Source organism: Primulina tabacum, chromosome 12 (genome assembly GCF_025594145.1).
Source record: "Primulina tabacum isolate GXHZ01 chromosome 12, ASM2559414v2, whole genome shotgun sequence".
NCBI lineage: Eukaryota > Viridiplantae > Streptophyta > Magnoliopsida > Lamiales > Gesneriaceae > Primulina > Primulina tabacum.
In genome coordinates, this window is record NC_134561.1 from 5,885,841 (window position 1) to 5,900,207 (window position 14,367).

Below are 14,367 nucleotides of genomic sequence, written 5' to 3' on the forward strand. Positions count from 1 at the left end.
ATGTGTGTTAACAAAACATTTATTTTATACATCGATATCTCAATCTCAATGTCATGTATGCCACATCAATCGACAAATAAGGCATATAGACACATAATCTCATTCCAATCAATCAAATCAATCCGACATATATCATAAATACAGATACCTGTCGTATGTTACCCGGTCTCAACATACCTCAATTCTTCGTTTCCAGTTGATGTAGCCTGAAGATATTGATATAACACTTTATCTACATCAATACATATTCATTCCAATCAATAACATAATCCAAAATCATTAATATGAGTTTCAAATATCATTTGAAACTTCAAAAATTCATATCAAATTAAAATCAGATCATAATTCAATTCCGACTTCGAATATAAGTTTCTTGTCGGTTATTCTACTACATATCAGAAATTCAACTTCAAATACATGTTATTCCAACACTTTGATATTTAGAGCTGCTGGAACTAGAAGAAAATTACCTCAGTCAGAATCCCTCGACGCGAAGATCACAATTATATAACTTGTTTCGCGTTTAGACAGCGTTTCGAAGTCGATTCGGACGGAAGAAATCGAATTCCCTCGTATTCTCTCGAAACTCTTGAAATGAAAATGAAGAAGAAACAAACAAAAATTTGATTCTTATCTCTACCGCTCTCGCGCTCGGGCGGTAGAATTCTCGCGCTCGAGCGCGAGACATTCTGCCCCCGACTAACAATTGCACCACGCTCGGGCGGTCACAAATTACCGCTCGGGCGCGGCATGTTCTGCCCGAACAAACATTTCATATATCCTGGCGCTCGGGTGGTCATTTTCTACCGCCCGAGCGCCACATGTTCTGTACAAATATGACTTTTGTACTATATTGGCGTCCGGCTTCTCTACTCGAGCTCTTACAACGTCAACTCATATTCAATATTCATTTCCTCAATTTCATTGTCATAATATACATCAAATACATAATCACATATCAAATTCATGAATTATAGATAATCACACAGGATTTACGATAATACGATACACGGTCCTTACACCTTAAAAGGCTATGGCCAATTTTGAGATGGGTTTGGGTCAGTCCAGATGTGTAAATTTTAGGGCATCAATAGTACACATCCTCTCTTTTAGTTTAAAAAAAATATGAAGTTTAGACCACAAAAACTGGTTGGATCCCGAGCCCTATGTAACTGACCCTTTGTGTCTATTTAGTTCAGTCCTACATGGCATCCTGAACGGTACATATCTTGATCCGAGTGAAAATAAATGGACGGCGTAGATCTTCTGACAACTCGGCTCCCGAGGCAATCGTACGTCTGTCCAAGAAAATTCGAACCCTTGATTTGATGTTGATCGGACGGCTTTCATGAACCTCACCGAAATATAAATATAAGAACATCTTCATCTCATTTCACGTTTATTCTATTCGAGTCGTTACTTTGTCGAAATTTCGAGAGCGTTCCCGACCAACATGACTCACTCCCGATCGCTTAACCTCCGACCCCCACAGTAAGTTCATTCACTTTTATTAGGTTTAATTTTAGGATATCTTCTCTTGACGAGTCTGATGTGCAAGAAATACTGGATTACTTAGAGGAGACCCTGACTCAAGCAGACGTGCCCAGACCCTCTAGAACTGAGCAGGGCTCCTCCGAGCCCTTAGAAGCCCATAGAGAGAAGAGTGGGGATGAGAGTGCCGAACCTTGTTCTTTTGAGACCCGGGCTGAGAATTCAAAAAGACTGAGGCAATTAAAAGCCGATGAATTTCGATTGAGAGAAGAAGGCCTACCATGTTATGAGGTCCTAGCTTCCCACTTTGATCCCGACTTAGGGCCCTCTATTAGAGAGGGGTCGGGCATGTCTCGTAGATAAAAAATATACATCCGTAGTCGGACAAACAGATAGATACCATATCTTTTATGTTAATCAGATAGATCTGAGCCTTAGGTTTTCCCTGCCCAAACTCATCTAAACAACATGTAACTATTTCCAAATATATTATAGCCAGCTAAGCCCTAACTCCATTAGCTCACTCCGGGCCTTAGGTGTTTTATTTAAATTCTTCCAGGTTCCCATTGGGATCGGAAACCTATTAAGGTATATTTTTAATAAAGCAAATTTCTCTAGATCGTTTCTATTTTTCCATCCACCCCGAGCAAAAATAATTTAGACGGAAGCCGGACTTCCATAAGGGGTGGCATAATATATACTTCTTCGTTAAGTCCCCTAAGCCATGACATTGTAGCATGGTCTGGGTCATGAACTTCACCCTCCCCGAACAATTAGCCGAGCCAACCCACGACTTCACTAAATTTTTAGCGACCATGAGTGTTAAGTGTTTTAACATTAAGAGTACGTGAAAGATGACATGCTTTGTAAATACAAGTTTTGAAGGAAAAAAATGTGGCTAAAGGGGGACATAGGTAGGGTCCTCCACCCCAGTATTTTTATTATTTTTTCTTGTTTTTCCAAACACTTACTCTTATTTGTTATGTATGTAGATGACCGCCTAATGTAGGACGAGATGAAATCCAAAAACGGCCAAGTTAAAGAGGAAGAAATATGAGCCCTATTCTAGGGATGCTACAACCGAGCCCACCCTCCCCAACCTTCCGAGAAAAAGTCCTCCAGGAAGAAGAAGGGATCAGGTTCGGGCCCCCATCTCATGAGTCAAACATGCCTCGGGCTGTCTACCCCTTCCAAGGACAAGAGAAAAATGGGTTAGACTTTTTCTCCGCCCGAGCTAGTGATACTAGAAGGGTCCGGGTGCCCTAGCAGTTCGGACGTATCCTTTATGGCCAAACTCGATGGGTCTGGGGCTCTGGGTCTTGTCCAGAATTTAGTCTCCTCCGTGGACTTGAGGATCCTTCACTCAGCATCGGACTCCCTGATTGAAGAGTCAATGGCCCTCGAACTTATGCATGTAGCCTATTTTTAATTACTATTCATGTTCTTTGCCTTCGTGGTCTTCTGATACTAACTTGTCTCTCTTTGGGTCAGACCATTGCTTGTGCGGTGGAGTATACACTCCGAGCCCAAAAGGCTCAAACCACTGCCTAGGCCAACGCCAGGAGCATGGATGATATCTTGGCCATGCACAGAGAGTTGACCCAGTGGATGTGGGACCTCGAGTCTGAACATGATGACGAGCTTCATACCATGTGGTATGAGCTAGAGAGTTCTCGGAAAAGCCTCGCGATGACCAAGCAGCGGATTCAACATCTGGTGGATGAGGCCCGGAAAAATGAGGAAGAGGCCAAGGCTACATGGGCTTGGAAGCAAGAAGAATTCATCCACTCCTAGAACTTTGAAATATTTTGTGCCAGGAGGACAGTGGTCTATTTTGAGAAGGGGTTCAAGGGTTGTTTAGTACGGGCTAATAGCTATTCTGAGGCCGAGCACCTGGCCTTATTTATGGACTTGGAGAAGGCTCTGGATGATATGCCCGAGGAGGGGGAGGTATCTGAACCAGCAGAGCATGCCAAAGGTGGAGATGCGGCTGACCCTCAGTCTCCCTTAATTTAATTTTTCTTTTTCTTGTATGCCATGCTTGACACTTTTTGAATTTGTAATGACTGGTTCAGATTTATGACCGTTTTTGTGCCGTAATTTATATTTGTAGCTCGTCAGTAAATTCGTAATACCCGAGTACGATAGCCATTAGAGCCTGCATACCTTGAAATCAGAAATCAGATTAGATCGGGCAGGATTGACACCTGGGCCCATATAACTTGAAACCTTATTTGACCAAGTAATGAAATAAGAACTCAACTAGATGGTTATCCGAGTCCTTTTGATTTGAAACCAAATTTTGGCCAAGTAATAAACATTAAACTCGGACAAGATGGATGTCCGAGCCTTTTTAACTTGAAAGCGAAGTTTGGCCAAGTAATAAACTCGAACATGATGGCTGTCTGAGCCCTTTTAACTTGAAACTGAAATTTGGATGTAATAAACATAAAACCTGAACATAATGGTTGTCCGAACCTTTTTAACTTGAAACCAAAATTTGGCTAAGTAATGTACATAAAACCTGAAAAAAGTGGCTGTCCGTGCTGTTCGAACGTTATACTTAAATAAATTATGTAGACGGACATGGCAAAACTCAAATTTGATTAAAGAAGTTGATGTCCCCTAAAATTGACATATTCGGACGAACCCAAGCCCATCTCAAAATTGGCTCTAGCCTTTTGAGGCCCAACATCATGGGTCAAGAGCCAGACGTCTGAGCTCAATAGTCCGAGCTAAAAGTCCAAGCCCTTGATTTTTAGTCGGGCCGATCTCCTCAGCATTCTTCCCCAGAAGCCCAAGCCCGTCAGTGTGGTCAGAAAGTACGAGCTCTAACACAGTTAGGGAATAGAAGAAGCTCCGATAAATACGTGATTCGATCAAACGTCATCAAGATAAGGCAAGAGTCATACCCCTCTTCAAGAGTCCTAATCGCCATGGTTAAGGAGTCATGTTGTTTGATGTTTCATATCTCAATAGGATTCTAACCCCAACAAGAATCTTACTCCAACAAGGTAACTAGTATCTTCAGCTTCTATAAATACCAGGCACTGGCCACGATTTTAATATAGACATTATCTTGCTCACTTAACATTGCTATATATCTCTCTCTGAAGTTTGCTTTCCAGACTGACTTAAGCATCGAAGGGGTCATGCCGGAATACTCTCAGACGCCCTCTAACTCTATTTTTGTCTATGCAGAACTCCGAGCCCCGACCCGATCTACTCAGCTGTGAAGATTTGAAGACCAGCTCTCCAGACCGAACCCAAAGTAAAATTTTGGTATCATCAGATTTGCTATTTTTCGATGCGCACTAGGTAAATCTTCGGGGATAATATTATAGCCTGCAAACCACGCTAGTAAGATAAATCGCAAAGAAAAAACTTGTGTGACAGGCTCGCAGAAAAAAATGTTGGTACGAAAAATCAAACTATTTAGCATTAATCAAACACCCACTTACTCCACCAACACATAAATCTCATCAGCTTAATTTGTTCTCTTACATGGTATTTGTATACTGAAAAATGAACAAAGGTCATATATAAATTGGTATTTGTTGTGAAAAAGTAAAAATTTATGGTAAAAAGTAAAAATCTCAAACTCTCAAAATTTACCAAACTACACACTTTATAATATTTTTCTCTCTACTCAATTGTATCAAATCTTTACAAATGGAGACCTATTTATAGGATTTCTTTGGAAAACAATCCAAAAACAATTTCATCATTACATACATCATCACACACTAATTTTCAATATTCAACACCTAGTTTTACCTAATTTTCAACATTCAACAGTATAATTTTCAACACAAATATTTTTCATATTTTCAACACTCCCCCTTGTGATGATGATCATGATACAATGATATCTTCATTACGTGATTTTGTACTGCCTCGTTAAAAACCTTACTAGGAAAAACCAATTGGGATAAAAACCATAGTAAGAAAAAAAGAGTGCAGTCACGTAAACTCCCCCTCATGTTGACATGAACAATTCTTCACAAATTTCGTAGATTGCGCATCTCAATATTATATATGTGCTTTCTGAATATTGTCGTAGGAAGTGCCTTTTTGAAGAGATCTGATGAGTTTTCACTTGATTGAATGTGACGAACATCAATACATTTATTCTTCTCAAGCTCCTTGGTGAATGCGAAGAACTTAGGAGGAATATGTTTAGTTCTATCGCTTTTTATGTATCCTTCTTTCATTTGAGCTACACATGCAGCATTATCTGCATATAGTATCACAGGCTTCTCGTCGAATGACAATCCACATGAGATTTGGATATGTTGGCTCATTGATTTTAACCACACACATTCACGGCTTGCTTCATGTAGTGCAATAATCTCGGCATGATTTGATGAAGTTGTTACAAGCGTTTGTTTCTGTGAACGCCAAAAAATTGCAGTGCCTCCACGAGTAAATACATATCCAGTTTGGGAACGTGCCTTGTGTGGATCAGATAAGTATCCAGCATCGGCATAACCAATTATACTTGGATTAGCATCTTTTGAATACAAAAGTCCCAAGTCTGTCGTTCCTCGTAGATAACGGAATATATGTTTAATTCCGTTCCAGTGTCTCTTTGTTGGATATGTGCTAAATCTTGCCAACAAATTTACGGCAAAAGATATATCAGGTCTTGTAAAATTTGTAAGATACATAAGGGCACCGATAGCACTTAGATATGGTACTTATGGACCAAGAATATCTTCATCATCTTCACATGGACGGAATGGATCCTTTTCTATGTTTGATGATCTAACAACCATTGGAGTACTTAAAGGATTTGATTTATCCATATTAAAACGTTTAAGGATCTTTTCTGTATAATTTGTCTGGTGAACAAATATTCCACATTCTTTTTGTTTAATTTGTAAACCCAGACAATACTTGATATTTCCAAGATCCTTCATTTCAAATTCTTCCTTCAAGTATGACACAACTTCTTGAATTTCCTTATTCGTTCCAATGATGTTTAAATCATCAACATATACAACAATAATTACGCATCCGTATGTTGTTTTCTTAATGAAAACACAAGGGCATATTGAATTATTTACATATCCCTTTTTCATCAAGTGATCACTTAGTCGATTATATCACATTCGACCGGATTGCTCTAACCCATATAATGATCTTTGTAATTTCACAGAATAACATTCTCTGGGTTTTGAACTTTGTGCTTCAGGCATCTTAAATCCTTCAGGGATTTTCATGTATATATTACTATCAAGTGATCCATATAAGTAAGCTGTAACAACATCCATAAGACGCATTTCAAAATTTTCAGATACCACCAAGCTAATCAAATACCGAAACGTAATTGCATCCATCACGGGAGAATACGTTTCTTCATAATCAATTCCAGGCCTTTGAGAAAAACCTTGCGCAACAAGTCGTGCTTTATATCTTACTATTTCATTTTTCTCATTTCGCTTTCGAATAAAAACCCATTTGTATCCAACAGGTTTTACACCTTCAGGTGTAAGGACTATAGGTCCAAAAACATTACGTTTATTTAGCGAATCCAATTCAACCTGGATGGCTTCTTTCCATTTTATCCAATCCTGCCGATTTTTACATTCACCAAAAGATTTTGGTTCATGATCTTCATTATTATTTATGATGTCGATTGCCACATTATAAGAAAATATATCATCAATTTCTTATATATCTTTTCGGTTCCATATTTTTCCAGTATTAATATAATTGATAGAGATTTCATGATTCTCGTCAGTTTGTGGTTCTGACAGAACATTTTCATCATCATGTGTTTCTTCAGGAACACCATTCTCTATTTTGTGATCATCATGTGTTTCTTCAGGAACATCATTCTTTATTTTGTGATCATCGTGTTTCTCTATGAATTTTCTTTTTCGAAGATTTTTATCCTTGAAACCGACTGGCCTTCCACGCTTCAGGCGTTTAATGACATCATGAGTATCTTCAATTTGTTTCTTCGGAATTTCAATTCGAGCAAGGTCATTTTCAGCATGTATATATGATTTAGTTACCCCTTTTGTGTCTGCAAATGCATCTGGTATTTGATTTGCTATTCTTTGCAAGTGCACAATTTGCTGTATGTCTTTTTCACATTGTTTTGTTCTTGGATCCAGATGTAACAATGATGATACATATCATGTAATTTCTTTTTCGGTATGTTTCTGTTCTCCCCCTAACATTGGGAAGATTTTCTCATTAAAATGACAATCAGCAAAACGTGTTGTGAACACGTCGCCTGTCTGAGGTTCAAGATATCTAATGATTGATGGACTATCATAACCGATATAAATTCCAACCTTTCTTTGAGGTCCCATTTTCTTTCGTTGCGGTGGTGCAATAGGCACATACACCATACATCCAAAAATTCTCAGATGAGAAATGTCTGGTTCTTTACCAAATGCAAGCTGCAATGGGGAGTATTTATGATATGCACTTGGTCTGATGCGAATTAATGAAGCAGCATGTAAAATTGCATGTCCCCATATAGAAATAGGGAGTTTTGTTTTCATAATAATTGATCTAGCAATCATTTGCAGACGTTTAATCAATGATTCAGCCAATCCATTCTGTGTATGTACATGATCAACAGGATGCTCAACAATGATTCCCATAGACATACAATAATCATTGAAAGTTTGTGAAGTAAATTCACCAGCATTATCAAGTCTAATTTTCTTGATTGTATAATCGGGAAATTGATTCCTCAATTTTATTATTTGAGCAAGTAATCTTGCAAATGCAACATTTCGAGTTGACAATAAACATACATGTGACCATCTGCTGGAGGCATCAATCAATACCATAAAGTATCTGAATGGTCCACATGGTGGATGGATTGGTCCACAAATATCACCCTGAATACGTTCAAGAAACATTGGTGATTCAGTTTGGATTTTGGCTGGTGATGGTCTTATAATAAGTGTTCCAAGAGAACATGCTTTACATTGAAACTTATTATTCTGAAAGATCTTCTGGTCTTTCAGCGGATGACCATGTGTATTTTCTATAATTCTTCGCATCATTGTTGAACCAGGATGTCCTAATCGATCATGCCAATTGGTTAATATTGAAGAATTATCAACTACCATGTTTGATTCAATGGGACTTATATGTGTATAATGCAATCCAGTAGGGAGCATTGGTAGTTTTTCAATCACATATTTCTTTCCTGATTTATATGTGATAAGACACATATACTTCTCATTCCCTTCATTCATTGTTTGAGTATCATAACCATGAGAATATATATCATTAAAACTCAACAAATTTCTTTTCGATTGTGGTGAATATAAAGCATCATTGATCAAAAATTTTGTACCATTAGGTAACAAAAATTGTGCTTTACCACATCCTTTAATCAAGTCTACAGGACCTGATATTGTATTCACCGTTGTTTTTGTTGGTTTTAGTTCCAAGAAATATCTTTTATCTCGGAGGATAGTGTGCGTTGTACCACTATCGGGTATGCAAACTTCAGCTTTGCTCATAGCATTTTCCATATTTGAACTTCAAAAAAAATATGCAATGAAATAAAACTACTGACAATACATATGTAAATATAATACATATCATAATTGTACAATAAAACATTATTATATGAATACATGAAAAATAAATTATTGTACATTTATATTCTACCATTATATTGTTCATTTTCAGAGAAATCATTGAGAAAATCTGTAGCATCAATATTGTTCATTTCTATCCCACCAACATATTGATCATTTCCAGAGAAATCATTCATAAAATCAGCAGCATCAAAATGAGTTGAATCACTCAAACGGTCACTTCGTTCAGTGAAGTTGGTCTCTTTTTCTTTCCCCTTTATTGATTCTTTATAGAGCTTGCAAAGGTGCTCGGGGGCTCGACAAATACGAGACCAATGTCCTGGAGTGCCGCATCTGAAACAAGAACTTTCAAATCTTTTCGAGTGATTTTCATTAACACTCATGTTCTCATGATGCCTTTTCTGTGGATGGTTCGTGACGCCCTTTTGAGATGAGTTATAAAAATAACTATCTCTATTGTTTTCAAAACCACGGCCTCGACCACGACCACGACCAATTCCACGTCCACGTCCACGACCACGACCTCGACCTCGACCAAAAACTTGTCTCTGGATTTGATTTTGGTTTCCAGGTTTAAATTCATTTTTACTCACAGCATTTACTTCTGGAAATGATGTTGATCCAGTGGGTCGGGACTGATGATTTCTCATTAATAGTTCATTGTTCTTTTCCGCCACAAGAAGACAGGCGATGAGCTCAGAATATCTCGCAAATCCACGCACTCTATATTGTTGTTGTAAAGTTATATTTGATGCGTGAAACGTGGAAAATGTTTTTTCAAGCATTTCCGATTCTGTAACCTCATGTCCACAAAATTTTAGTTGCGAGATTATTCGATACATCGCTGAATTATAATCACTGACTTTCTTAAAATCTTGGAATCTTAACATATTCCATTCATCACGGGCGGTCGGAAGTATAACTTCCCTTATATGTTCAAATCTTTCTTTCAATCCTTTCCACAAAGCCATGGGATCTTTTTCGATGAGATATTCACATTTTAAACCTTCATCGAGATGTCGACGCAAAAATATTATAGCTTTTGCTTTTTCTTGTGATGAAGATATACATTTTCTTTAATGGTCTCGCTTAGACCCAATGACTCAAGATGCATTTCTATATCGAGAGTCCATGGCATATAATTTTTTCTCGTGATGTCGAGCGCAACAAATTCGAGCTTTTTCAAATTTGACATTGTGGTACTAAAAAATTATGATGCATTTTATTAGTTAATGAATATTGCAATACAAAGTAATGGATAAACAACAAGTACAAGCATTTATAAAAATAAAGAAAACACACGAGGAGGATATTCTCCGATAAATAAAAGACTCGTGAGTATGATAACCAAAATAATTAAAAATAACCTTGAGAAAGCCATCTTCTTTTTTCTTCGAAAATTTGATGAAGAATAATTTTTAGAGAATAGGAGAAAGTTGGAGTGATTGAAAGAGTTAGTGAGATCATATTTATAGGGCAAAAACTAGCCGTTTTGTTACCGTTTATGACCGTTGGTGTACAAAAAAATAAATGTATGTATTTGTATAATTTTATGGTAATAATATGGTGTATATAATATTAGTGATGTTTAAATAATTATGTATATCATATCACATTATTATAATGAAGTGTCGTAAGTTATTTTGTTTAAAAACCTTATAGGCTTTTATACTTGTCGTATCCCTTACCGGAAGTGTGGGATGTCGTCTTAACATCCTCCCAGGATTTATAACAAGTTTTTGAAAAATTTATTTTTATTATTTCTAATAATAACATTATATTATATATTAAATATATACACAATAAATAAATAACAGTAAAATAAATATTATTACTTTTGTTACCTTTTTCTTCTGTTTGGAGCTTGGAAAAGTGTGTAGGACTTTTAGAACTTCGTGCTGATAACGTGTTGTGAAAAAGTAAAAATTTATGGTAAAAAGTAAAAATCTCAAACTCTCAAAATTTACCAAACTACACACTTTATAATATTTTTCTCTCTACTCAATTGTATCAAATCTTTACAAATTGAGACCTATTTATAGGATTTCTTTGGAAAACAATCTAAAAACAATTTCATCATTACATACATTATCACACACTAATTTTCAATATTCAACACCTAATTTTACCTAATTTTCAACATTCAACATTATAATTTTCAACAAAAATATTTTTCATATTTTCAACAGTATTGTCATTTCTCTCTTACTTTTAAGTTTTTTAAAAAAATCGGTTAATTAACCGATTTTTATTATGTTCGTTTTATTTGAATTTAGTTTGATAAAATGAGTTTCAATTTTTTGGTTTGAGAAAATTTGTTTCCGACGATAACCGAACCAACTAAATATTCACCCCTAGGTTTATAGTCTTTTTTTATTACGTTGAATCAAATGTGAACTTGATCACATTTAAGCACAGTTTAAAGCTAAAGATAAAATAATAATATATAGATTATTAATCTAATATTATAAAAATAAAAAAATATAATTAATATAACATTTGATTTAATTGATAAATTACCATTTTGTTTTTATAATAATTAATAAAATACTAACAATATTATTTATTAATACTAATATTGTAATTTGAATTCAATAATTTGATTGATATCAAATAAATAATTAATGGTTTGATAATATAATAAAATAAACATGAGATACGAAAAAAAATTATTATGGAATTATTTATGGAAACTTGAAACATTGTCTAATCGTACTATAATTAATCTAGTGGTTATCAATCTATTTGGAATTAATTAAGAGTAGGTCTCTTGTGAGACGGTCTCACGAATCTTTCCGATATTCACAATAAAAAGTAATACTCTTAGCATAAAAAATAATATTTTTTCATGGATGACCCAAATAAGAAATCTATCTCACAAAATACGACCCGTGAGACCGTCTCACACAAGTTTTTGACATTAATTAATTAATTGAAAATTTAAATGGACTAAAACATTACATTGTGTTGTCTGTAGAAACAAAGATAAATATAAATCAAATAAAAAATTAGGTAATAAAAAATTAAATAATTTAAATGTTCTATTGAATCTATATATCAAATAGAATAATTTTTTGCTTATTATATAAATTAATTGTTGGTATTTAAATGAGCAAATATTCATAGAGCTCCCATTACACCCCTTCAAGACAACACATTTGACCAACAATATAATTTCTAAATAACATTATACAGAAATAAGATCCCTAGGTTTGCCTTGTTTACTTGGTAACCTTATTGTGCTCACATCTTTGAAGGCTTGGGGAAGATATCTGGGGTAAATTTCTGCGCCGCGCTGATACTACCCTTTATCTTCATTGCACCCCTACATTTGGTTTCGCAATATTCGAATTCATTTATATGTATAAACAAAATCGATTTACACATTAGGTTCAAACAGATCACCTCATGAAAGCAATCTGTGGGTTCATCTTCCCAGTCGCAATCTTGACGAAATCGTCATCTTTAAAGGAGAATGTTGCGTCTGGCTTCCCATCCTCGTATGGCCCTGTAGAGTTAAAGATTTGAAATCACAAAGATTATACTGACGACCTGTTTCAATTAAAGTTCTTGAAAATATCTCTAGTCAAAATTCATGTGACATGAACAACATGAGCACATCAGTCTAGTTAGCAATGTGGACTCAACTCTCTGCTGAGTAAAAGGGACTTATTCTCATGCTCCCTGAAACTCAAATTTTTGTGCATCGTATTTTGATGGCAAGGTCGAAAAGATGTATCATGATATATTTGAAAAATATTCAAATTAGCTGCAGTTATGCTCTGCAGAAAGAAAGACATGGGAAATCTAAGGAAGACTCGAGAATTTTGATTCCGTTGGTTCTCATCTCTTCGCAAAGGCGGCTAAAAAATTCTAATATGGTGGCTCAAGACTTCTGATGGATAACTACTTAGATCTATGGTAAAGTTGCCAAATTCTAATATGGAGGCTCAAACTTCTGATGGATAACTAATTAGTGTCTATGGAAAAGTTACCAAATTAGATAGAGAAATGTCCACAAATTATTGATTCAATGCCTATCTTTTCTTCAGTTCTAATAAAAATCTAGGTATTCAATTATTTGTAGCTACCTTTTATGGTTATGTTGTCTAGATTATAAAATTTCCCAGATATTTCGAATATAGCTAAAACTCAAAACATTGTTGAGCTACTCAAGTAAAAAAACAAAGAAAAGCCGCCATCATTCAAGGATGCAGCCATAAAACCGGAACAAAGGGAACCATGGCGAACCATGCTTCTGTTCAAGATCAACTTATGAATTCTCCTAGATCTCATCAAAACAATTAAATCAATCCAATGGCCCCCATTGGATTCGGCAGCCAACCATCACCCATTGGAATCATGATAAACAGGGAATCGGAATTTGTTTTTAAGTCAACAGAAGTATCATGATAAACAGGGAATCGAGCAGAGCACAAGAACCCTAACCATCTTTAACCTCCCCTTTCTTCAAATCGACCACAAACGACTTCTCATTGAATCCAATTTTCTGCCAATTCAAAAATCAAAATCAACAAAATTAAATAAATCGATTCAACAACAGACCCAAACAGAAATTTGAAAAAACAAAATGATCAACCTTGGGAGCTATATTGATCTGATAAACGAGTCCAATCTTCTCCTTGAGTTGTTTCCCGGCATCGGTGGACATGTGGAGCTTCATCTGCTCCATAATAGCGTCGGATTTGAGATTCGTTGAGTCCGCCATCGCAGAATTCTCGGTGGTGTGTCTGCCGCTCTCGAATTGGAGTCATGTTGGTGGGCATTAAATAGAGATGGGTGGGACGGGTAATCTACAGTGTCCGTCCTAGACTAGTCATATATATTATTATTATTATTATTTATTTTACTTTTAATATACAATAAATCTACTCTTTCCGGAGTCAAAAAATTTACCGACAATGAATTTCTCACGTAGTTTGAAGTTGGTGATTGTTGTGCGTTTTCCGCTCGCAAGCGCACGGTTGTCAATTTTTAATATATATAAGTAAAGTATCGTTCCCACGAGGAGTATGTATTTAAAAATAAATCAGTGCTTTTGATTAAAATAGTCACGACTTTATTTAGAAAAATCAATAGAGGTTTGGTTTGTTTAAAAACAACAAAGTTGCAAATAAATAATTAATCTAATAACTAAATGGAGAAATATCAACGAGAGAAAATATGTAGATGAATTATTTCACTAAGTTTACACGATAATTATTCCCCATTGAGTTTATATTCATTAATTTCAATTATTTAATGGCCAAGAACACTTAATCATTTTATTCCCTAT

At 35.6% G+C, this 14,367-nt stretch overlaps 1 protein-coding gene across 1 annotated transcript; it reads right to left on the reverse strand.

Moving 5' to 3' along the window:
• Positions 1–12,128: 12,128 nt before the first annotated feature.
• LOC142520648 (sterol carrier protein 2) lies at positions 12,129–13,892 on the reverse strand. Its single transcript, XM_075623722.1, has 4 exons — positions 13,672–13,892; positions 13,521–13,581; positions 12,477–12,579; positions 12,129–12,396 (listed from the first exon to the last, which is right to left on the reverse strand). Exons 1-4 carry the CDS (start codon positions 13,798–13,800, stop codon positions 12,315–12,317), a joined length of 375 nt encoding a protein of 124 aa, XP_075479837.1. The 5' UTR covers positions 13,801–13,892; the 3' UTR covers positions 12,129–12,314.
• Between the last annotated feature and the right edge of the window lie 475 nt (positions 13,893–14,367).

What these genes read in the sequence shown, in the direction of transcription:
- LOC142520648 (XM_075623722.1), bottom strand. Translation starts at nt 13,800, where the DNA reads ATGGCGGACTCAACGAATCTCAAATCCGACGCTATTATGGAGCAGATG. An exon ending in AGATCAATATAGCTCCCAAG is followed by an intron (nt 13,582 to 13,671) that starts GTTGATCATTTT and finishes TTGAATTGGCAG; the next exon opens with AAAATTGGATTCAATGAGAA. An exon ending in CCACAGATTGCTTTCATGAG is followed by an intron (nt 12,397 to 12,476) that starts GTGATCTGTTTG and finishes AACCAAATGTAG; the next exon opens with GGGTGCAATGAAGATAAAGG.